Below are 25,339 nucleotides of genomic sequence, written 5' to 3'. Positions count from 1 at the left end.
CCAAAAAGAACGACCAATTATCAACTTCCCGCACCACGACAGTCGGTCGGTGTCGGTTCTATGTGTTGCTTTGTGTGTGATTGTTACCTCATTCGAGTATTCTCCTCAGCGATGGTAGTCTTGGTGTCACCGGAAAGGTCCCACGATGCACTCCGTAGCGCGCCGGAGGCTTGTCGGTAAAGCGATGATTGATGTTTCGATTGTGTACCATCAATAGAACCAGAGCGCAGGAGCATAAGGGAGAAGGTAACGTCGACAGACTGGGTGTAGTGTAGCCGCAGTCATCACCTAATACACCTTGGCGTCGTCCTATACTGGTTCCAGTTACCGTTGCTGATGATGAGCGCCGAGCGCCGAGATGGCACCTCGTCGATGCCAGGGCGTAGAAGAGTCAGAACCCCGTTACACAGCACCTGCAGTGGCGCATAATTACGCTGAGTAAGCTACCGCCTCGCCTGGGCGGAAGTAGGTGCCGGTTAGAAGAACGATTAGAGGAACTGCTTGAGCAGAACAACCTGGTTCCTCGTCTTGGAACTGGTCACGCTGCATCGCGCGGTTCAGAACAGGTGGGGTTGCTGCGATTGTTCGATTTGGACCACATTGCTGCAGCAACAATGGCGTTTTTTTTATGTCAAAACCGTTGCGAATTTCATTCACCATTTGACCACTGGAACATCCTAACCTATCGAGTGTCTCGAGGCGGTGGCGGAGATAGAAGGGGCGGTACTCGTGCTATTGGTGCTCCGTTGCTCCGATAACCTTCATTAGGGTGTATTGCGGTAAATAAATTGTCCAATCGTGCCATGCCAAGTGATGACGGTCTATCAGATGAAGACCTCTTGGCTTGACCTTAACGCAACATCAAGATACACGATCTCATAGAGAGAGAGACACGCGACACGCGGTGTCCGTCCATTCGTACGCCACAGTCGAAGTCGTGTCGTGGTCCCATCGCTAGTCCCCGCTAGTTGAAGGCTAACTTGTGAGATCTGCTCTCTCTCTCTCTCTATCTCTCTCTCTACGTTAAGTGGTCCGGTAGCTGCTCGAGTGTACACCAGCACCGTGATCGGAATGCTTCCAAATTAAAGTCAGGCATCGTGAATCATTCAGTCAAGCCCCCGCGATGCCGCGAGCCTGCCGGACTGCTCCATTCGGTGGAACTAATGAAGCTGGGGACCTGCCACTGCCTGAACCTATTGCAGCAGAGCTATGGGTCCGGACAAAGTTTCCGTTGCCACTACGGCATCGTCGCATCCATCCAAACGGGGACACCGTGGCCAGCTAATGCGAACGGCGACAACCTGTGTGCGCGCGCGCGCACGGATTCAGTAACTGACCTCTTGGAGAATCGTTGACGTCTCTAGGCTCCCTCTCTGAAGGAACCGGTTCGTGAGGATCGGACGGTGAAGATGTGTGTAACCGTACGGTGCCTCCGAGCTCCCGCCCCGGGAACACACCGTTGGCCACGCTGCTTGCGTATGATGATCGTCGACGACGACGACCACACGCGATCATCGCGTTGTGTCGTCCATTTGGTACGGTTTCGGGGGTCCGTTGTGGATCCCGGAGTAGAAGTGAACAGCATGATGATGATGACGATGATGATGGTGATGCTGATGCATCGCACATCGTTGGTCGCATCGAGCCCTGATGTAATACTCCCTCCTGATATCAGGTTTCGGTGGCTGGCTAACCACACGATCATCAGCTAGCCTAGCAGTAGCGAAGAGTGGGACCAGTTGATGGGCTAAAGTGATGCAGGAATTCCGTAGCAGCGCGAAACCGGTGTGTTGCGCTGTGGTGAACCAAGTCGTGCAAAATCTGTGGCAACAACCGTCGGGGCGGGGCAATGCAGCGGCAGGGGTATGCCATGTGATGCTCGTAGATAAAGTTCAACCCAGGTATTAACCGGAAAATGCAGATAAAAAAACAGGGGGGGAAAATGTAGGTTAAACTGGTGATGCACGCGATGACCGACATTAACCATTTGCCACCTCTCTCGGTCGCTCGTATGGAGGAGGAACAGCATGTTTGGGGCCACCGTTTCTGGATGCCACAGGGTCTGCTGGGAGGATCGGGCATGATCTATCGAGCCGCAGCTCTCCGCAGCTAGCGAGGGAGGATTAAATGAATCCACGGAAGTCTTACGAAACAAAGATTTGAGCTTCCTCCACCCGGAGCTAATCCAAATCCGGTCCCCCTTCTTTTCGGAGTCAGTTTAAACGTCAAACTTCAACGGGCACGCTAATTGAGACTTCCGTGCGCGTGGCAGTGCATCGCCACTCATGATTAATCCATTGCGCATCGATCGATCCTCATGCTGCTTCATTCCCGCTGGCATCACAACGCGACACGGTAATCGAGGAGACGTCTAACGAGATTCCAGACCGCGAGCGCGCGACCGTGGAATGTATCGAATTTGGTTGTTTGCCCGCCCCACTCCCCAGGGTCACCCGGCGCGATTAACGTACTCGATCGTACCACGTCCACGAGACAATCGCAAGCCCCTTATACGACCGATCGATCGTAACTGTGAATAGGGTTGTTTTTTTATTAGGTTTTGAAGTCCTATCCGCCCGTCCGGGAGTGGCGCTTTCCTTTTATTGGTGTTGCCAATTGATTGCCGGCGACTGTGCCAGAGATCGCCAGAGGGTCGATCGGTCCGTCGGTTGAGTTGGTCCGTTGATCCTATTTCATTCGACCTCTCCGGGAGGTGTGCTTCGGCTTGGGGGATTATTAAAACTAGGTTGAACGGTCAGGAAGGACGGCCCCAGTCCCAGTCCCAGACCCGCCGCCAACGCGCACGCCCAACCAGTTAGAGCAAACCGAACCGAACCGAACCGATCCGAGACCTCCGATTCCCGGAGAGAAATTCCACTCCACCAGCACCACCTCCATGCCGGGGATTCGATGGATTCGGTCAATGATAGTAATCATCCGTGTTGTTGATGGCGATGGCGGTCGAAGCCCAATTGGAGGAAGGTGTGAAAAAGCGTTCGACCTATGCCGCCGTTGTTGTGATAGTTTGCGCTGGCGATTGTTATGGACGGAAACAGCGCCAGCTCGCCAGGTCGGCCACACCGGTTTGCGGGCGCGCAATGAAGTAAGGAGGTCAGACAGCCAACCAGCCAACCAGCCAGCCATCCCGGCCTGGTGGTGGTGGTGGTGGTGGTGCTGTCGAAGGTTGGAAAACCGGAGAGTATGGAAAGATCCAGTGAGATCCAGCGGTCCTGTGCGATAAGATGGATTGATTGCTGCCCTTTAGACATCTTCAAAAATATGTTAAACATGTTTTCAAACGCTTGCCCTGGGAAAGGTACTTGTTGCTGCGGCCCCGTGGGGGGGTGAGGATGCTCCCAACAACTCCTGTGTTGGGTCATTGAGCCGAGAACATGGTGCGTCTCCTCGGCCATGGTCGGGAAATCAACAACGAATTAAATTAACGATAATTGATGATTTAATTAAAGTCGCGTTCTGCTGCTCCACTTACGCGTTCGCGCTCGCGGTGTGTGTGTGTGCGTGTGTGTGTGATCCCGCGGTCCACCTACACGGACCACTTGGCGTTTCATTGTTCTTGGTACACGCAACCCAACCGTCGATGCCAACGGAACACTATTGGAAACATCTGGAACATTTCGCGATGCCGTATCTTCGTACACAATGTTGCTCCCGAAAAGGTTGTTACGCGTTGTTAGAAGGATCGGCTGTCGGATCGTTTGTGGTATCGTGTTCACTCACCGGAAGTGCACCGTAGTGCACGCGGAAGTCGCCATTGTTGCAGATGCCACAGATGACGCGGATCCGGAACACTTTTACCTTTCTCGCGAAGAAAATGTGATTGTGCTCATCATCATCATCATCAGCATCATCTGTTCATCATGATCACTGGTGGTGACCATCATTATCGGCCGGGTCGGCGTCATAATAGAGGGCCGCTCCGCTTGCCCATTAGCGATGGGTGTCAGTTGTTGCCATCAGGTGCCATTCCATTCGTCCAGTTGGTGATGGTGGCGCTTCTAAATCGGTTCACACCGCACCAATGCCCGTCTTTACCCGTCGGGTTTTGCGGTTTTCGGTACCGTGGAGGAGTGGAGGAAAGGACGGCCGACTGGCCGGCCGCTTTGAAAGGCACACCCTCATTTCCGTCACTTTACGCCGAGCCGCGCGATGCAAGGTGCCCCGGGAATGCAACCCCATGGATGGTGGGCATGACGAATTTTGCTGCATCCAACCGCCCGCCACGCCACGCCACGCCAACTTCCTTCCACGGTGAACGGCCCAACCGGAGATGAGATGGTGCCCGTTGTTGTGCACGGGAAAGTGCGCGTTCCATTAAAACGCGCGCCGTACTTCCGTGAGTACCACCATCAACAACAACAACGCGCCACACCGGAATAGAGAGAGAGCAAAACCAGGAACTCTGTCGCGGCAAGTCGCGCTCCATGGAACCGAACCCATTCGATTGGCCATAAGACGAGCACCTTCTATTGCTCATCCAGGAAGAGTTTGCAAAAGAGGCTAATCCTTGCGTTCAAGGACACAATCCCCACGCGCCGTCCCCGGGGGAAGGGGCGACTATAGTGGCCATAAATCGATATTCCAATAAAGATGTCCAAACGTCATTTCGCGACGAGATTTATTCGTGCACGATGATTTATCGCGACGAATCAGGCGGGGCCAGACCCACTGAATGTTCTCGGTTCTCGTTCGGGCCAACAATCGAGACGACGAAACGCACGTCAAACAATCGACATTCAAGCTACCCGCTGCTTCACCCGTGACCATGGCACGATATTGCCGAACATTTCCGTTCCTCCCAAATCCGAATCGCGAATAGATGGTTGGAGCGAATAGAAGCTGGATGTGCGTGTGTGTGTGGCCATGGCCGGAGCGATGCAAAATGGATAACACTCCCTGGCTCGCTGGCAATAGTCTCATCGTGTCGTGGTCGTCGCTCGTGTTGTTTGGGGAAGCCACTAATGCGATTCCGGGGGTTTCTGTGACAAATTTTATTGTCCTCCCTCGGTCACATTATAGGGGATTTGTGTGTGTGGTTCATCCACTAGGATGTGCGCCACGGCGCCTAGAGGACGCGAGGTCAGAGCGACGCGCGACGGTGTCTGGTTGTGCAGAACGGAACGGAAGCAAACGGAAGTCATAAAGTTGAGATTTTAACGAGCAAAGTTTGCCGCTCTTCCCACCCGCTGCGCCACGCTGCATTGGTCGGAGCCTAGTATAGTCGCGGACTGCTCCCGAGACGACGGATGCGGTATAATTGAACCCCGGGAACCTCCCCGGGTTGGATATTGGCCGGTGCTGTGTCTGTCTGTCTGTCTGTCTGACTGTTTGTGTCCGGAGTGTGGTCTTCTGGGAAATTCTTTTTATTCGCTAGTTTGACCTTCATTTCGCGCGGAAACTGTCGGACGTGCCATCACCGACACCGATGGCCATTGTGGCCATTTTCCTCTCGATCACTATCAATGGTACTCCAAACTCCGGCGGCAGACCGCCGCGATAGCGAAATGTGATAGTTTGTTCCATTTTGTCGGACTCGTTGGCTTGGTTTGTCGTTCTCTGGTGCTTTCACACTCTGGTCACACACACACACACAGCGCATTTCAGCTAAACAAATTCTGTCCTGCATGATTGATGGCGCTTCGGAATGGATTCCAATAATGCCGCCAGTGCTGTGACAGCGCTACAAATGTACACAAACTAGCGAGAGGAATCTACGTTTTATGCTTCTATGTGTCTTCTTGGCCGCAATCATAAAAGCTTTTTTTTGTTACTGCTTCCTCCAGACGTGCCAGACCATTCATTGCATGGAACTATAATAGATAAACTTGTTTTTGGTTTTGAGTTCCATTTGAACATCACAATCGCAAACCAACAACAGAGTTGTTTGTTTGCCTAATTACTCTCAAAACAAATAATCGTTTCGTAGCTTCTAACCTGCCAGTCGAGTGCCAGCCAGCAATTTGTGACACAAAATTCATACTCATGCTCTCGAGGTGCTGGCCACAACAACAACATCGCCACACGAATGATGCGCACACCAAGGAAGCTTCTCCCGTATAAATCTCGACGTCGAAATAAGCGTAACCAATTGAGAATTCAAACGCTAAGCAAAGCTTGAACCAGCATCCAGCATCTAGCAGCATCAATGCACCAAGTGAAGTGCGCGCCGCTGCTGCAGCTTCTCAAGCGTTAGAGCCACCGCATGTGTGTGTGTGTGTCGTTGCGACGGTGGGGGTCTTGTAATTCTGTGCTCGGAACGTGGGAGAGAAGAAGCAGCAGTAGCAGCCAAAGCAGCCGCCAAAAGCGTCGTCCCGCGTCGGTGCACGGATTGGCGCTGATTTGCGCCAATTACTGTTGCTGTTGTTGTTGTCGTTGTTATGTGGTTGCCACATGTCGCGAGAAACGAGTCGCAATAGAGACGGCTGTCGGCAAGCCTGGTCGGCATGCCGCAGCAGTATGGTTTGGGTGCGTAAAGCGATTGCATAACCATAACATCACCTGGGGGGAGGGGGAACTACACTCCTACACACTGTCCGCTGTTTGTGATGCAGTTTTTGGTAAAACTGCTCGTTTCCACCTTTCCAAACACACACATACACGTTGGAGTGGAGGTGTCGGATTCATTGATTCCGCCGGGCAGGTTATGCGGGCCTCCGGCGGTGCCCATACGGATACATTACCGAACACGTGTCCACCGTGGAATGTACGGTCGCTAGAAGAAGGAGGAGCGAGGAAGGGGGTCGTTCGATGAACTTCTGCCTGCCCACTCAGCGCCAACCCTATAATTGGCGAACGACGTTTGGCGTTTTGGTGGAGCAGTGGCCGTGGCCACTGCTCTGACCACCACGGGTTTAAAAATGATCATCCGGGCAAAGGATAATGATGATGCGCAGCGTGTGATGAAACACATAAGCCTCATGCCACCCCACACCACCCCATTTCCGAGGCATTGCCTGTAATTATGTGATGACGAGTGCGCGACGACGAAGACGAGCCCCTCAGCCACACACACACACATTCCTGCGGTCATGATGGTCATTGCTTCACGCTTGAAATTGTCCAAAAAATCGATGCCACCGTAACACTGGCAAGCGTTTTTGCAGAGAGTGTGTGTGTGTGTGTGTGCGCCTGTGTCCCCTCGGCAACATAAGCGCGAGAGATGCTAGCCGCAATCCCAGAGAAGGCGATCGGGGTTCATCTTGCTTTTCGCATCTTCTTCGCAGCTCTCCGGAACGGGTATGCGATCAGGTTTATGCTCAACCAGGGGGCCCGGAGTAGGTATGTCAGGGGAGGGGAAGCACCATAACTGTTGTGCAACAATAGTGCGCTTCTGGAGTGCCGGGCCGCCGCCTGTGAAGCGGAAAACCATGATGAATCACACCGCGAACCAATCATGCCGATCGGATGCCATGAATGCAAACGCCAATAGTGCCTCTGTGCACCCGACTGTGTGTGTGTGTGCGTGTGTCCGTTACTCAATAGTTACTTTAATAATTATTTCTTTTATAACAACACTCTACTTAACTCACTGCCACTGTCGCTGTTGAGTCGTTGGATCGTTTGTAGAAATGTGTTACAGATTTATGGACTCCAGACCGTCATCCAGCTGTGTCACCCATCTGTGATCCACTTGTTCAAACCACGAACAAGCTGCTGCTGTTGTTGCTGCTGCTTCTCTCGCGCACACACCGGTGTTCAATCGATGCATTTCGGAGCTTATGCCCATGCCCGACTCTCGGCTCCGGTTGTTGGGCCACTCGAGAGCGGAACAGGTTTCCCTTTGGATGCCTGGTGTAGGGCTTGGCCTGTGCCTCAACCTTCCGTTCCGATCCCATTGGCCGCATCCGCGGACGCGATCCCTTGCCCCATACCAGGGCAGGGAATCCCGCTACTCGCGGAGATCGCGCCGCGCGTCGTCCGGAGTCCGGAAAACGTGTTTCGTAATCGATTGGTGGTTGCCCTCGGAGGAGGAGGAGGAGGAGGAGGAGGAGGAGGAGGAGGAGGGGGGAGCAGCGAGCTGTGCATCGAACATTTCATTTTTGTCTCATTTACGGGTGGGACCGCGCGTACGCCAAACCACACATGACAGGCCGATTCCGTAATGTGGTAACGGAAATTTACTGTTTTGTCCGTTGCGCGCGCCACGCCACGCCACGCCAGCGAAGGTGCATCCGAGGAGGAAGTGGAGATGACCTGATCAAGGGCCTGACAGAAGGTTTAATATGGGAGGGCGAGCTCCAATTGCCAACGCATCTGGAGTTGTGCGGTGATTTCCGCTATACACAGAGTGACTAGACGGGATCTGTTAAAATGTTGTATAACTTTGTCATTTTTCAGCCGAATTGGACAAGTAAGGCAATTTCTGAAACGTCAATCTATACCAGTTTATGGGCATTCATCTTCAAAAGAAGCTGGCTGAAATTGTATTGCCGTACTCGATAGATTCGATCGGATAACCCAATGAAATGAGTATTGAGCTTGAAGATACTCTTCAGATCCGTCCCGGGTCAACCAGAATGTGGTTCATGGCCCATTGTTGTATGTTTTCTACCCATATTATCCCGTAATTGAAATGATTCTCGCGATATTGAATTCACGATCGAATTAAGCCTTAATTCGTACCCTTCGTGGACTTTCATCAAGATGGCGAACATCTCGTGAAGACATACCTTATCCATCCTTATAGCTTGGTCTGAAGGGATACCCGAGCACCGAGCATCGCTCTTCGAACCGCATCAATCGACCTACATTCGCAATCATCCCAAATTGTTGTCCAGAACTGTTGAAGATCGCGGCACGAGTCGAGCCGAAAAGTTCCTTTGGTCAGTGGACTATACGAAGATCGATCACTCCTCACGATCGGACATGAAGCGAAAGGGCTTTTGAGTCGAGTGGAAGGAGGAGCAGGAGCAGGACGAAGACAAGGGAGCACCGCGCGGTTCCAATGGCCACGAGGCTCTTCACAGTCAAGAATCTCAAGAAGGCGCACCCTTAGGGATAAGGCGAGTGCTCCAAGAAAGATCAATTGCCATGCGCTGCTTGTGTGTGTGTGTGTGTGTGTGTGTTTGTGTATGCGTGTGTGCGTTGGTTGGTACGTTGTGGAATGTCCTCTTCCCTTGTCCGACGGCAGCAGCAGCAGCAGCAGTGACGGTGGCGAAGAAGTAGAACGGGATCATTAATAATCGGCGGCTTGCGGTGCGCTCGTTACACCAGGGCGCGGTTCATCATCGTCTGTCGCCCCGCTTGGTTGGTTGGCCCCCTTTTCACTGTTGTCGCCGACCGCTCGACTCCGACCAACGACCAACGATCATTAGCCTTCGATTGGTTTTGTGCGCCAAAGACGGTGACCGCGCGACCGAGCGAAGCGAGCAGCGAGGGGAAAGTTCTCGGTTAAAAGGATCGGGACGCCACCGCCGCCGCCGCTTCGGCCGCCACCAAAATGGTGTCAGTGGTGTCAGTAGAAAATGGCGCCCACGAGAGACGAGTGTAAGCAGCCTCTCGTAACCCGTCAAGAGGGGGGGGGGGGGGGGAGGCGCACCTGAGGGGTCGGGCGTACCGAAACTCTGTTGTAAAGTATCGCAGCCACAGCGATGCCCTTTGAGCTAGCGGGATTCCATTCACGAGCGGTTCCCTCCCTTGTCGACGGTTTTGCGGTTCCAGCGGATGACCATTTTGCGACGATCCGGCCCGTGGCCGTGGGGTCGTGATGTGTCGAAAGAGGGTGAAAGTGTGTGACGCCCTTTCGCGGTACGTTTCGTGCATTTCTAATCAGTGCACTTGGCGTGACGTGTGTGTGTGTGGTTGACCACCAACGGACCTACCGCCGCTAACCGCTGCTCGCTCGCTGTGTCCGGTCCGGGGAACCGGATCTCGAGGACAACTGCATCGAATGGTTTCACATCGTTGGTGCGCACGTGTTCCTTTGGTATGCGCCGGGAGCCGGTCAACTATTTTGATGAACATTTCGTACACTCGTGATCAGACGAGGCTTTGCAGCGCCATTAGAGCGCCAGTGAGCATCATAAAAACGCACTCTTGATGGTCTACGCGTCTTCGCGAGCGATCGCAGCAGGTTGTGCATTAGTAGAGTGCTTTTGAGCGAAGCAAGCGGTGATCTCACCGGATGACGCCGCTGAGCTGCGCTGAAGGTGTACGGTATACTGTCGCTCATCCTGTCAAGATACGTTCGCGAAGGTAGTCATGACATAAGTGAGCTTTTAACTCACCGCGGGGCCCATCCTCTTCGACGTCGCAGCTGGACCATGGACACTCGCTGCTCAACCCAAGCGGTGGGCAAGCGGTTTTGCAGACTTTCGGACGCGCGACTGCGGATGGGGATCGATTCACCCCAAAAATTTCCACATTTGTTGTTTCCACACCAAAAAGGTCTGTCGTCTGTATGCCTCGAAGGGTTCACCTCAGGGCATGGATCACAACATACGGCCACATACCAGCCGGTGGTGGTTGAAGGCTGACAACTCGTGCACCTTACGCAACTCGTCTACTCGGTCGGTCTAGAGCCGTTGCTGCGTTGACACGAGATACGAGTTTGAATGATCGGATGTTGTAACTTTACTGGGTTTTTACTCAAATAAGAGTGTGTGTGTGTGTGTGTGTGTGGACATCCTTTCGGTGTGATTGATAATTTGAAATTAAAAATGGCGGACACTGTCGTTCCCTTTAAGCCGACCGTGGAGAAGTTGAGTGGTTTTCGTATCTCGAGTTGCTTATTCGCACAAAACCGGCACGAGCCTAGGTGAAGGCCGTTTTAACAATAAGCACTCACTAGCTACTCGACTCGACCACTCTCTCGGGGTAGCTGGTAGTCTGGAGAGCCGTCTGCTAGCGCTCGACCCGTCTGAAGATGCGGTTTGAAGTTGAGTAAAAACCTTCCTTCGTGCGGCAAAAGGTGTTACCGCAGATTGTTGCCATACGCTGGCTACCGTTTTGTGGCTTATCGTTGTCACCGTGACCGTAGTAGCAACCCCTGATGTTGTTATTCCTTTTGAGCGAGTTGCGAAAGAGTCTCTCTCTCTCTCGCTCTCTCTATTTGTGTTTCGATGTCTTACCTCATAAAATATGTTTCCACTTCAACAGCAAAAGGCCGCGAACAACAACAAAGTAGCGGAGAAGCGAGGCACAAAACAGACAAAAACGAAGCAGAAATCGGCTTCAAGATTAAATTTTTCTTTGAAAATTTCGTTACTTTCTGCCTGTCTTAAGTATTGGGTGAAAAACAAAAGACTTAAACGACAGAACACCGACGAACCTTTATCGAATATTTGAACATTTTGATCAAAAAGTCACGCTTGAACGGCCAGAGCCAGTGGTACCTTCTTTCTCCCCTTCTCCTTTCCATTACCTTTGCGAGCTTCGTGGTGATTAAACAACGAGCTGATAGTGCCGCCGACGGTGCCACCCAAAATTGACCCAACTTTCACAAAGACACACACTCCGGACGGCGCTGGTCGAATTTTTCGGCCAGTCCAATTCCGCTGCGATCGTCGGCTACAATTGCCAACCGATGCACGCTCGCTCGCTCGCACACACGCACGCACACACGCACGCACGCACGGAAGCACACGCAATCACCACCTGTACCATCGCCCGGGGCCAGGTGAAAGTAAATAATTGTTATTTTGTTTTAATAGCCTCATGCGATTGCTGGGTGGCTTCGCTAAAAGCCGCAGCTTTTCGGTGACGAATTTGCACTCACGATTCACCCTCTCCTTCTCCTCCTCCTCCTCCTCCTCCTCCTCCTCCTCCTCCTCATTCTTCTTTTATGGCTATTGTACAAAATTTGTTCAATTTGTTGCAATCCTCCCGGGGGGGCCCGGCTCTGAATGGTTAGTTGGAGTTGGCGAACCGAAATGATATAGAGAGCATTTCTCTCGCCCGTCGGTGGTGGTGGTGGTGGTGGCCATAATAGTGTAAGCTCATTCCAAAATGCGAACCGCGCGCGCTCGTTCGAAGACCTTACGCAGCTGACACGAATATTCAAACACAAACCGCGCGCCCCCACCATCCGCACATTTCAATCGCTCTGGTGACAGTTTCCCTCGACGCAACGCGACGAAGCGATCGAACGATGATTTAGGATCTAGCGCAGCGCGACGTGATGTAAGTAGAGCGTTTGCGGTGGACACTGGCCGCAAAGGCGTCACACAAAGGCGTGACACCGATGTCATAAAACTGATCGAACGACAGCCCAACTAAGACAGCCAATTCCGCTTGAAGCAACAAACCGATTGCTGGGGGCTCTGGCTCTGGGACTCATTTCCCAATTCCTCATATTTTTTCTTGTTTTTTTTTCGGCTCGAATCAGTCAATCGGTGTCACAGAGTTGGGCAATACCAGGTGGGTTTCGATCTATTTTTCTCTCCTCATACACACACGTGTACCGCAGCCTAGGGGCGTATTTATGCAACGGCTTAATCATAGGATTAGTGGCGAGTGTTGGTGGTTCCACGCAACACACCGGATTCGTGGCGGGCCTTCCAAAAAGGTGGCTCAACATTGGGTACCAAGGAGCGATCCTAGCGCTTCTGCTTTCAATCTGTTTTTGTACGTGCAAAATGCGGGTTTTCAAAATGTATTTCGATGCGAAAAGCGCATCGCGGCACACCCGCTATGGTTTACCCTCATTTTTTGTCTCTTCTCTTTAATTTTTTTCTTTTTATGATTGAGGAATCCATTTCCACTTCGCTTCGCAATGAATCGATCCCCAACGATCGATCAAAATTCGATGTTCGCACGCAAGCACCGAATGTTTTCCACATTGGGGGGAGGTGGTGTTTTTTTTTTTATTTCTTTTCCTCCCCCGGTTTTTTTGTTGTGCTCCGAGCTCGGCATCGAATTCATTACGACACGGATTGTCACCTTTCTGTTTTCGGCGATTTTTTTTTTATTCGTTTTCGAAGCAGCATGGATAAGGATTAATGTTTTGCCCGGGCCCGCGCCCAAGAAACTGGAACAGAGTTGCTCCAGATTCGTCCCGATTCGTCCCGCCCCGCGTGGACACATCGCCAAACAACTTTCATTTCTTTCTTTCTTTCTTTTTTGCGAGCTAAAAGTAGCCGCACTTGATCGAGCGGTAAAAATAGACGACCCCCGTCGTCGTCATGATTATCATCATGAGGGGGCTTAACCTTGGAGCGGTTTCGTGCCTCTGTACCCGATTGGTGGCTTGTGATTATTTCCAATTATGGACAGTTTTTACTAGATGAAAGTGGATAAAATACAAACGCAAATGAACGTTGTTGTGCAATGACGGTCCGGCCCGGCACGCTTGAAATAGGACTCGTTGAGATCAAAGTGTGCTGCTGCCTGGCTTCAAAGCCTGCTCCATCCAGGCAATGTAATCCCGGCTCACTAGATCCCGGCGCCCGTTGTCCATCCCGAGGTTGATTGGAGGCAACGATGCATAACGAAACACCGGGAGAGATCCACACTCGACACGTGAGCAGAGAGACCACAGAGAGGGATTGTTCCAGTGCACCACCATACATTGTGTGCGCCAATGGCCGGTTATGTAAAAGCCCCGGGTAGCCCCAGCCTCTCCCTGGTCCTGCAACGCTCTCCTTTCCTACTCGTTTGGATTGCAAGAATTTATGAATTGCAAAAAGCCGGGGACACATTGACGCCATCCAGTAGGCTGCGCGTCAACTCTCCAGCCCCGTGACAGTGATGGCCGGAGCCGGAGAGCGCAACATTGAGTCCGTTGTTTATGGACCCCACGGGAAGGTTCGATAGAAGAGGGTGTGTGGTTCGGTATGTCGGTGTGTGTGTGTCTGTGATGTGTGAGTTTGGCGCCAGTGCGGCCCCCTCCGGTTGGATACCACGGCGACGGTATCCCGGAGCAATATATATGCAGAACGAAATACTCAAAGGCCTGGCATGCACTGGGCAGGCCATGAAAGACCAGCCAGTCCCATTAGTTGCAGCTGCACCCAGCACTTGCAGCGGCGCGGCGCATTTAACTTGACTCCCCTGCAAGGATGGCCCCGCGGATGGACTCGATGGACTCGATTGATTTAATCGATAATTACGACGGACCTCTGCGTCTCTGTTTGCTTCAGCTGCTGATGGTGTCCAGGGCATGCTTGGCATTCCCAGCAGATCCCATGCCACATCGTCCAGGACCGGGTTTTGCTTATGGTTATGCAATGCAGGCGGTTTGCTTGTTTGTCAATTAATTTTTCCACTTTTCCTTCAATTTCGATTAGCAAACACACGCAAACACACGTACGGAACGCGGTATCGAAGCTTCCCTGGGCGCTGTCGGCTCCCCCCCGGCGGGCGCTTGGCCCCTCCAGTACAGAAAGCAATAAATGTATGATTAATGATCGATGACCACCACCAACACCACCCCACCAGCTACTGAAGAGACTGGGGCGCCCCGTCCTCGTCTTGGAGTGCTATACCGTGGTACGCGAAGGAAATCGAAAGCCAGCCAACCAGTTCGCCAGTCAATGCGTCCCTGTGAATGCGGAAATGGAATCGTAGAATCGGAACAAATCGCCACCTCTAATAGCTAGCTGCTGTTAGCGCACGGTACCGTACCGGGTTTTGCACGCTTTTGCTCTGCAACGGCATGGAAAAGCCACACTTTTTCGTTTGCTGAAAATAACAAACATTTCGGCGGTTTTTCGCTGGCGAGAAATTGATGAAACTGTACTTCCCTGGATCGGTCGGCATCACTCTGCGAAGATCATTTTCCGCTTGTTATTGGAAGCATTCGGGCGTGTGCATGTGTCTCATTGGCCCAGTGTCGGGGCACGCGTTATGTGATGGGAACCGTCGGTAGGTTTTAATGAAAATATTTATTCAATCGCGCCTAGTTAAATAAGTTTTCGGGGCCGGCTTATCTAATAGCCGTGGCCACACGGGGCGAAAACTCTAGCGCAAACGAAAAAATTAATGCCAAAACGGTTTCGCTTAACCCTTACACGCTGTCAAACTTTTATACGTCCGCGGACTTTTTCGCTGAACCCTTGACGCTATCGAACGCTTTATTTACGAAAATGTAGGTTCTTTTCGTATTGTTTTTGCATTTTTAATATAAATACAACAGCAACAGCAACAAAATCGTTAAAAACTGCAAAATTTATTCGGAAATCAACTTCAGCGGCCAAAACACAGATGAAAACAATACGTTTGACATTTCGGCATAAATTTTCGGGTTTTTACCCCTGCCACACGAAGCGAAAACATTTTGGCATTAATGTGCAAATTTGCGCGCAAATTTTCGCCCCGTGTGGCCACGGCTAATGGACCGTTGCTCTGGGTGGTGCGCAGGGAAGGAAACAAGCGGGCAGGATGATCTAACCAATATTGCCAAACAATTCGCTCAGAAATGTCCGCTGTCTAGCCCTGGTGTACCCATGCTGGTAGCGAAAGGAAGGAATGGGCAACTTTCGCTGACTAGCGTTTCGCGCCTGTCCATCGCGTCCAGAAAGTAGCTGCCGCGCACCACAAAAGGCTATTCCGTAACCGCCACAATCATTGTATTCAATGATAAATGATATTAGCCTGTTGAACGTTTTACTGCCCACAGCCTACTAGCAAGTGTCATAATTAGTCATTCGGGCCTGCTTCGGTTAATAAGTTGAAGCGACTCGAAGCATAATAAGGGTATCCGTAACCAGGAGTCAGGAATACATGAGGCAAGAAAGAAAACACCGGCACACTGGCCAGCATTCCTAAGTAACATCCTTAATCTGAGACACATTGTATTCGGCCACAAGAATGCGACGGCTATGGCGGGTCGGTTCGTTCCCCAACAACTGCTTAACCTCACCTGTCAACTGCTTGGGAGCGCGATAAGATACTTAGTAGGCAAAGAAACTTGAAGGAATTCGTACAATCTGACTGCAGAACCGAGAAGCGTTCATCAGAATAGTCTCGTGATAGTCAAATCTTCAGTTTGTTTTATGCAGCATAAATGGTAACAATGGCAGAACATCTTGCATGACACGGCCGGGAGTTACAACCACTACGTGCCTTGTAGCGGCACGTTGCACGTTACAAAGATTACTTATGCATCCTGCCCAAGACGGACGGGGCTGAGCTTTTTTTTTAATATTTTTTTTTGTTTTGTGTTATTTCTTTCCTTTGGTTAAACACACACACACACACACACACCCTCCCTGTTTCTTCTCTTGCGCTGTGTCCATTGTGTATGTGTAGATAGTCGGCGACTTCCTCTCTGACCTAGCCCGGCCACAACACAATAGAAGCGCTGCCGCGGCTTCTAGCGCCACGACACGCCCCGACCCGCTTTCATTAAGCTTTCCCCTATCCCGGTTTGTGAGGCGGTGGCGCTATCGTCCGCCAGCAAAAGTAGAACTCCTCTAGCCGTCTAGTGAGTCGTCTCTAGACTTTCTTCTGTTCGCAAAACGTGTGGGCGCCGTATGGGTCTATCGAGAGCCACGGAACTGAACCTCTTCCGAAACAAGGCAGCCACCTTGCCAAGGGTCACAAGCGCCATAGACCTTGCTACCCGCTCGCTGATCGAGAAGAGCGCCTCAATGGGGCGCAGTTTTGAAGGGTACCAGTGACGCCTGTTTGCGGTGTTGCTGCTGCTGCTGCTGCTGCTGCGCTGATTGTTTGCTGATATTGCTGCTGCCCTTTTGTTGCCATAGCGATCTCGCTATGATAAGCGGCTGGCGTGCCAGACGTCGTTGAAGGCCTATATCATGGACGGGCTTTGCATCTTCACGGAGGTTAAGAAAGTAACACAAATCGACACAAACGGCATCGTGCGCGTTGAATATGTTTATTCGCCAACCGATTTCTCGAATCTCGAGCGAAAATATAATTATGGTTTTCGGCGCATCCGGCGTGGCGTGCCTTTGTGCGTGTGTTTGTTTGCGGTGCAAGTAATTGTTTTAGGTTTGTCTGGGAAAGTTTTCTCCACCGAGAAGGTGCCGGGCACTGGTTCACCTTTCAGTGTGAACCTCGGGATCGCAGCACATTGACTTTTGCCTGCACGCGGTACCCTTCAACGTGTAATCTGATGACCCACGGTAAGGTTAAGGCTGGATGGGGTTTACGATCGACTGCGAAGGAGTACGCCAGATGAAGTCGCACTCGGTGATTTCCCTTCCTGATAAGTACGCACGCAAGGTGTGATCGCTGCTGTACAAACATCTGCTGAATCCGTTTAAGGTCAGCCAGTTCTTCGCACTCGCACCTTCGGCCTCCCGGGCCTGGAAGAAGCATTCAAATTCCAAAACAATCCTCCAGAACATTCTACCGACGGGTAGGCCACGACGGCATTACGTATTCCCGGCAGTGCTTCAACTGTAAATACTCACTACTTCTGTCAAGTGTTTGCACGAACCGACGTAATTATCGCCAAATACTCGTACCATACCCGGCTGCCCGAGGCCAGCAGAAGCGTTTTGTGGACAGAACGGTGGAAGGAGCCTTCACTCGCTTGGTTTGAATTCGATCATACTTCGGGGTCGTATCCGTGCCACGGTAATCCGGCAAAGCAAAGCAAAGCAAATATCTGTAAAGTTGCCAAAAACATCAAAGAGATTGAGTGCAGAGTTCCCGGAGTGGGGAAGCATGAAGACAGCATCCCAAATTGCACAAATATTGGATGGATAGTGTGTTCCCGGGGAGCCGCATCGGAATCCCTTTCCAAATACGTCTATAAATACCGTTTGGTCCGTAACAGAAAGTGGATAAGATGGGTGGGGAGCGGGGGGGGGGGGACCCTCTCCTTGGCATATTGGATCCGACAACTTTATTAACTTCAATTTGATGGTCGCGTCATCCTCCGCGTTGGTTGGTAATCCACGATGACGCGAACTGTTCCAATGGGTGTCCGGATTACATGCCCGATTATGCAGCATTCGTCTTTTATCTTTTACCGTTTGAAAATGTTTGCTCGCCAAATTCCTCACATTCCTTCTCGCTACCTCGACGGGCTCGGTTGGATCGCTTCTGTTTGTTAAGCGCATACAACATCAACAGTAATCATCGCGGATGTCATTGGCACGCTCGTGGACTAATGCAAAGTGATGGGAGCTTACGGTGCAATCCTTCCGCGAGAGCAGGTTGAAGTAATTCATTATCGTCTGGTCTAAAGTGGAAAACAGTGGCACGAGCTTTGACCTTTTAGAGCATTTGAGAACTTGCAATTCATTAAGCTACGTCACAATTTAGAAATGAATGTTTAACCAAGTAGTAAGATTAAACTATCCATCATTGCGGTCACACTACTGGACGCGTGCTTATACCCCGCACCCCAGGAAGTAGCCTCTCCGAACTTCGATATCCGATTCCAAATCGAGGTTATGAATAGGTCGATTAGTGAATTGTCTCACGTTTGGTGGCAGGAGATCGAAATCAACGAACGAAACAGACACTAGGCACGGCAAGGCACGTCTCAGAATCAGCTCTCCACCTGTCGTGCGTCGTGACACTACTCCCCCCCCCCCCCCCCCCCCTTGAATCCGGACCAGAGAACGTGAATGAGCGCTCACTCGGAGACCCTCGTGGCCGCGATTTCTTTTTTGTCCACTTCGTTCCAGGCGGCTGGCAAACAAATAGAACATAAATATTGAAAAATGGGGGAAAAATGCATATGCCCCCACTCTCCCCCCCCCCCCCCGGCCTCAGCGCTAGGTACTCCCGTCGTATGTCTCGCCACCGATCCGAAACTGCCCAACTGTTCTTCCCTTGGGGGAGTTACCGATGTCGAATATCGATGATAAATAGCGAGAACGTGTTTGAGTTCAACCTGTGTGCATATGCAAATGAGAGCCGCGTCTGGTGCGCGACACCGGGCGTTGGTCGAAAGGAGGTGTATTTGACGCGCATTACACAGCGTGCCTTTCTTCCCGGGGTTGTTGCCACCGGACCGAACTGACACACGACTGACTAGCCTGCAGCCCATCGTGCAGTGAAGGCGTCGATGGCGGATGTCCACAGTAGGTTAATTGCCGGTACCACACACACGCACACACCGGTGGCCACGGCGAATTGCGAAAACAAAGTGCCACTAAATGGGGTCGATTGTAGGGCGGGCGGCAGGTGTTTTGGGGGGAACGCGGAGAAGGGAGCTGAGAGGTGAGGACATGTTGCTCGTGGAGAAAACTGTAGCTTCTACTGTTCGTCAATGCTCCTCATAAAGCCGCCAATTCTGCAATTGACACTCGAGACTCGAGGTGTCGAGTGTTGTCGGGCGGTCGGAATGAAAGAACTGCAAGATGGCGCGAACTCGCGACTAGAACTCGGTTCTCTTTACAACTAAATTAACTTGGAATAAACATTACCGTCGTCATCATTAACGCTAAGCTAGTGTGTGGGAGCAGTTTTATGGTTTTTTTTGTGAGTAGAAGACATAAATCATAACTTTACCGTGCACCTCCGGGCCGGCCACACGATTCTTCGATACCACTAATTAGCCACTCGGTGAGGTTTTTATAGCATTCAACCACCAGCGAGCCATATGTTACTATCATCGTCGTCTCTCTTGGGTACAACTGAAAGGGATTGATCAGCTACGCTCCTGTGTCCGTGTCCGTGCGCCTTCTCGATCGACACATTCTCGCTGATCTAATCCAAGTCCGTCGGACAAGGCGCTTTGCTGTAAAGAAAAAGGGGGAAAAAAATCCGAATACTTAATCACCGATACGACAAAGGATGCTAGGTAGCGAGTGTTTGCTGTTCTTAAACCGGTTCTCCAGATCTGAAAAAAGGTTCTGCCGGTAAATGGCAAATTAACGAACGGGCCACATCGTCGTCGTCGTCGTCGCGCGTTCTACCATTCGTGCCCGAGGTATTTGAATACATTTTCGATCCACATCGTATTCCCCGCCGCCCGAAATGGTCTTTTTCTATGCCGCCCCCCTCCCCTGGGTGTATGTAGCTGATCCGATCAAAACCGGTGGATCCTAAACGATCCAAGCGCTTGTAGTAATTACATACAGAGCTGTTAAGCGAGCGCATTGATTGGTGTGGTCGCCGCTGCGTGTCTTGCTCCCACGATGGGTGCTGCGCGCTTGACCTTGAATGCGGGTGCGGGGGCTCACGATGGAGCTTATACTTTGATGGTGCTTTTTGGGCGGTTTTTTTTTTTGCTTCCATTCTCGTGATTCCCCATCACCCATTCTCATCGGACGTTGTGTCGTGGAGTCGTCGTTACAGGTGGTATCTTTCGTGGAATTTATATCCTGCCATGTACGGGCCCAGATAACAGACGAGGAAGGTGTGTCTCGTGCGACCGAAGTAGTTCTCGGATTGTAGAATTTTGCCGACAATTATCAGCTATTCGCGAGCGCACTATCCTTTTTTGCGTAAAATAGAGCTAATTGACTTAAGTTTTGCTATTAGCATGTTTCAAGATTGACACACCGCGGTTGACTGGAACACTAGCACCGTTGGAATCTAGTCTGAAAACACTTGACAGAGACGTTCTAGCTTTCAGCGGATAAAGTAGATGTGAATCAATGACTGTGGCGGGGATTGATATCTAGATGTGAATTGATTAAAAATATGGCGTATAGTACAAATCGGACCAGCAGGCTAAGAATATCGAACCCTTGGAAACTGTCATAAAAAGCTGTCAAGCTTCTTGTGGCGACAGATCAAAGGCAGAAATTTAATTTATGTGAACAAATGAATCTTATGGATGACAGCAAATTGTAGTCAGATGTAATATTGATGCGAAAACGCTTTTTAGGAAAAAAAATCTGGCGTATGCTTGTCTTAACAGTTGGTGCCCGGAAATGATTACGGAATAACCATGGCTTTCATGTGTGGCTGTATTCATGTGACCAGAACCGGTGCTACTCTCTCTCTCGCTCTCTCTTTCTTTCTTTATCGTTTTGTCGCTAAGAAACGGCGAACCATGCTACCCCATAAAACTGACCGAGTCGAACAATAAAAAAAAAACCAAGCATAAAACTCCATTATGGGCGATGAGATCACAGTGCGAAATGAGCACTGCGGTTCTGGAAGCGGCGAGGATCGCCCACCGCATATGCCCCAAGTGTTCCCGGAACCACACGGGATGCAAAGTCAATATTTTGCTTTCTATAATTAACGTGGCCAGTGTAATTGCATGCTTTACGACATCGTAAACGAACTCACGAAGCGTGAAGCACAAGGTATTCAACGCGCGACGATAGGTACGAAATTTTAACTTTCAGGATGTCGCAGAAAACTATCATTAGATGGCCACTCACGTCGAAAACCATTGATCAATGTCAAGGATCTAGCCAATCGATTTGAAGCCACCAAAAAGACTCACCACCTTACCTTGTAAGAAAGACAAGGGGCTGGTATGCAACACTCAAGCTTATAGGTATTCGATTGCGAGACTCAACTATCTGTTATTTTCCCAACCTTATGCCGCAAGGCTTTGCGTGTTTGCAAATGCGGCAAAGCCATCGGCGGACGTGTGTGTAATCAATGGTTCGACGATGATAGTCACAGACATCAAATCGGTGATTGACCGCCGGAACCAACAATCAAAACCCCAGCACCACCACCAAGGATGATCCCTGGGTGAGTGGTAAAGTACCAAAGCCAAACCGCTAAACGCTAAGCCGTTAGCACGCAACCTTGTACGATAATGTGGCATGGCGCCCTACCCAAAGATCCCGAGCCTCACCGATTCCTCGTGTAGCGACATACGCCTTTTGTTGATTCGTTGTCTCGTGGCCGCCCCACCCCAATATCCCTAGGATCATTACGTAAGACAACTTGTCACGGTAACCTGCAGTAACGGCGTGCGCGCCCGCCCTGCATGCTCTTCGCTGTGGCCCCGACTCCGGTCACGTTTTGTTTCTCTTTCGCTCGCTCTTCGATTCCTCAACTATGCCGTCTCGTCTGTGTTTGTCTATTTGGTTGAAGTTACCAAACGCGCGACCCAAACCACCCCGCCAAGGTTGCGTGCTTTCATCAATGGACGATGAGGGGGGCCCCTCCTCGTCAAACCAGCTCAGCTGCCGTTTCTGGATGCATTTTTCCTTCAAAAAGGTTTACCTTCCACCGCCTATAATGGTCCCCAAAAGCTGGAGTCTTAAGGCAGAGCAATTGTTTTCATCCTGTCGTCGTCCGGGCTGACAATGGCCGCCTCAGGCGACAACACAACTCGAAGGTTTCGCGATCAAATCGGATGTTGGTGATTTGACGATAGGTGGTGCGTTGTTGGGTTGCACCGCTAACCGTTTTGACAAATGATTGGCGTGTGCCCCTTCAATGTACGATCGGGTAGCAACGACAACGGCACACGAGCACTCGTAAATGGATCGATTTGCCTTGAGTTCGATTTACCAAAAAAAAAAAACAAATGAAAACGGTACAACCTTAGCGATCAAGCAAATACTAACCACTTGTTGTGTTCTCCCCCTTCTTGCAGGTGACGGATGCGTGGAGAAACCGCTGGCCACGCTGTGGCGCAACTACACCCAAAACAGCAAACCGGACGTAATGATGAAGCTGTGCCTGTGCCCGTCCGGTCTGAAAGCCACGACCCGCCAACACGGACTGACCGAGTACTGGTCGCACCGGATCACCTACTGCAGCTCGCCAAAGAACTATCCGCGGGTATTCTGCTGGATCTACCGGCACGAGGGTCGCAAACTGAAGCACGAGTTCCGCTGCCACGCGGTCATCTGTTCCAAAGAAAACATCGCCCAGGAGATCAGCACCATCCTGAAGGTAAGCGACCAGCGAACAAACGGTGCAAATTTTCACCGGCCACTACAACGATTGCATCTTCGTTCGTTCCAGGAAAACCTAGCCAAAGCCCTGCGTGAGTTCAAGCGCGACAAGCTGAACCGCCAAAACGCTCGCCTCAGCCTGGCAAACAGTGTGTACGACAACCCTAGTATGCCGCGCCGCAAAATCATGCTCAGTGTTGGTGCCAACAACTATCGACCACCGCTGGAGCGGTCCAAGTCGGCGCCGAAACTGATGGCGATCGAGGAAATGATTGGAGAGGAAGACGAGGAGGAAGATGCGCAGGACGAAGACAATCATCGGGGTGCGGGTACGACACTGAGATCGAAATCAACGTCCTCTACCGGTGCGGGCGCTGGCCTGGTGCTGGAAGCCTGCTGCCGTGAGGATGCCCTCTTCCCATCGACCACGCTCGGTCGACGGCGCTGTCGGCGTGGACACTCGATCAGACGGTCGCGGTTACGCAACTCCTTCAAATCGCCCAAAGACCTAGAGGCGAAGGTACCGCTAAAGAACGAAAACATCGTGCAGGCGAGCCCGATGAACAAGTCAGTCGACTCTATACTGGATACCATCGGTCAGGAAGCGGAAGAAGAAGAGGAGGAGGAGCAGGACGAGACCGAAGCAGGGCGGGAACAGGACCAACAGATGACACCGGACGCGGAAGGGATGATGATGGTACGTGGCAAATCGAAGCGATCGCACAGCTCCGACTCTTCCGAGGATGACTTTGAGGCCTTCCTGGCGCACTACAACTACAACTCGAGCGAACCACTCTCGACCGAACTGATCTCGTACTTTGACATGAAGCTCAACCCGACGGCCGTCTGCAGCATGCATGATTTAACGCAACGCCACCATAGTGATCTGCTCGGTAGCTTGGAGCCCGCGCTCGAGGATACGCAGCGACTGGCACTCAGCTTAGATGATCTCGATCATTACCCGCTCGAGGGACTAGTGGCGCAGGAAGAGGAGGACGAAGACGAGAACGAGAAGGGCACGGGAGGACGTCCGGCTCAAACTGGTCGGCATAGTGCGGATGCTGCGGAGGAGGAGGTATTCTTCAATCAGGACGAAGTGCTGGAGATGCTGCGTACGGCGGCCGAATCAGCTGCAGGACCAGGCAACGGAATGGGCCATCAATACCAATACCATCATCATCATCACCACCATCACCTTCATCACAGCCATCGCCTTTCCAGTGATCCTCGGCTATCCTGCCTGCACGGGGATGATGACACGGCACCACCGTCGTTGCTGTGCGTGACTAGCAAACTGAATGCATCCGTCGGTGGTGGTGTTACTGGTGCCAGTGGTGATGGCGTCGGAGGACCGCATCATCATCACCATCATCACCATCACCATCCGGACAGTGACGAGGGTTCGATTTCCAGCGGATGTGAAACATCCAGCACGGTCACGACCAACACGGACGATTCAGTGGCTACAGCGACGGCACCATCCTCATCCGCGGCTGCCCTAGCCGCCCTCTCGAAACCATGCTCCGTGCTCGAGCGAGTCCGCAGCTTCGAACAGCTGGCCGAGAACCAAGTGATCCACGTGCCGCTCGGTGAGCGCCAATCCAGCCCTGCTCCGGGTGTAGCACCGGTTGGTGCCTCCGGCTCTTCTGGTACTCCTCAGAGCCCCGTGGCCGATGCAATGATCTTCAAGCGGAGCATCACCTTCCCGGCGCCGGGCATAAAGTCGAACTTTCTGATGCCCATGGCCGGCAGTGGACCGGTAGCGTGTGGAGCAGCATCGGAACCGATCGATTCGCCGCTCGACTCTCTCGTTGATAACGTTGGTGGTGTCGGAACCAGACATCACCTCCTACACCAGTACCGCGAGGAGCACCAGCAGCGGACGGTTAGCGTGGAAAATAGTAAACCGAAGGTGCGCCACGTACGCCTCAAAGCGACCGCGGTTGCTGCGGCAGTGAATACTGAGCTGATCAATCAACTGCAGGCGATCGATTCCGATTCGGAGTTTAGCGACGAGTCGGGTTATGTGGAGTTCCAGGACAACCAACCGTCAATCAAATCGGTGACGGCCTGATGTTGCACCTCGGACGATCCGACCGATCGTTAGTGTCCTTCCCTTCCCTCTCCCTTTCCTTGTTCGCTTTACATCGGTGGATCAGCTGGGATGATGATTACTACTTTTACTTGCTACACCTAAGTCTGCTTACTATGGTCTAATCTAAGATTACGTTAAGTAGAATGTTACACCACCCCCGGGGGAGTGGGGCTATAGGATTTACATGTTTATTGGCTACCAAGTTCCAATGTAACGCCCCTTGTGCTTAACGAGGAATGAAGGATGGAGAGTCGGCTTACCAACGTTACCTGCTGAATGTCTGCCGCAGACGCAGTTTCCCCGGCCCGGCTTTTCCCGTTGGTTTTAGAATTTAGAAGAAGCTATCGTTGTTCGAACACACCCACCGCGCACTGGCACCTGACCGTAGATGATGCTCCTCAGCTTCCGAAGGGTGGCAGTCGAAGAACGATAGCATTGGATACCAAATAAATTATTTGTAATCATAATGACGAACCCCCAACCGTGCCGTGGGACCGTGGGTAGTCGGTTAATTGTTTTCCCCATATTTTTGTTTTTTCGG

The 25,339-nt window shown here is 51.6% G+C and overlaps 1 protein-coding gene across 6 annotated transcripts in view; it reads left to right on the top strand.

Moving 5' to 3' along the window:
* The window catches only part of LOC125950341 (uncharacterized), a 62,178-nt gene that overhangs the window by 36,178 nt on the left and 661 nt on the right, over positions 1–25,339 (top strand). For all 6 annotated transcript variants that reach the window (XM_049678248.1, XM_049678250.1, XM_049678247.1 and 3 more), the window contains exons 4-5: positions 22,400–22,701; positions 22,774–25,339. The exon at positions 22,774–25,339 is cut by the window's right edge and continues 661 nt beyond it. In XM_049678248.1, coding sequence (XP_049534205.1) covers positions 22,400–22,701; positions 22,774–24,777 — 2,306 coding nt within the window. In that variant the 3' untranslated portion in view covers positions 24,778–25,339. The remainder of the gene's footprint in view (positions 1–22,399; positions 22,702–22,773) is intronic.

The sequence above is a fragment of the Anopheles darlingi genome, chromosome 2 (genome assembly GCF_943734745.1).
Source record: "Anopheles darlingi chromosome 2, idAnoDarlMG_H_01, whole genome shotgun sequence".
Lineage (NCBI taxonomy): Eukaryota > Metazoa > Arthropoda > Insecta > Diptera > Culicidae > Anopheles > Anopheles darlingi.
Note: the sequence above shows the minus strand (reverse complement) of the source record. Positions and strands in the feature narration are given on the sequence as shown.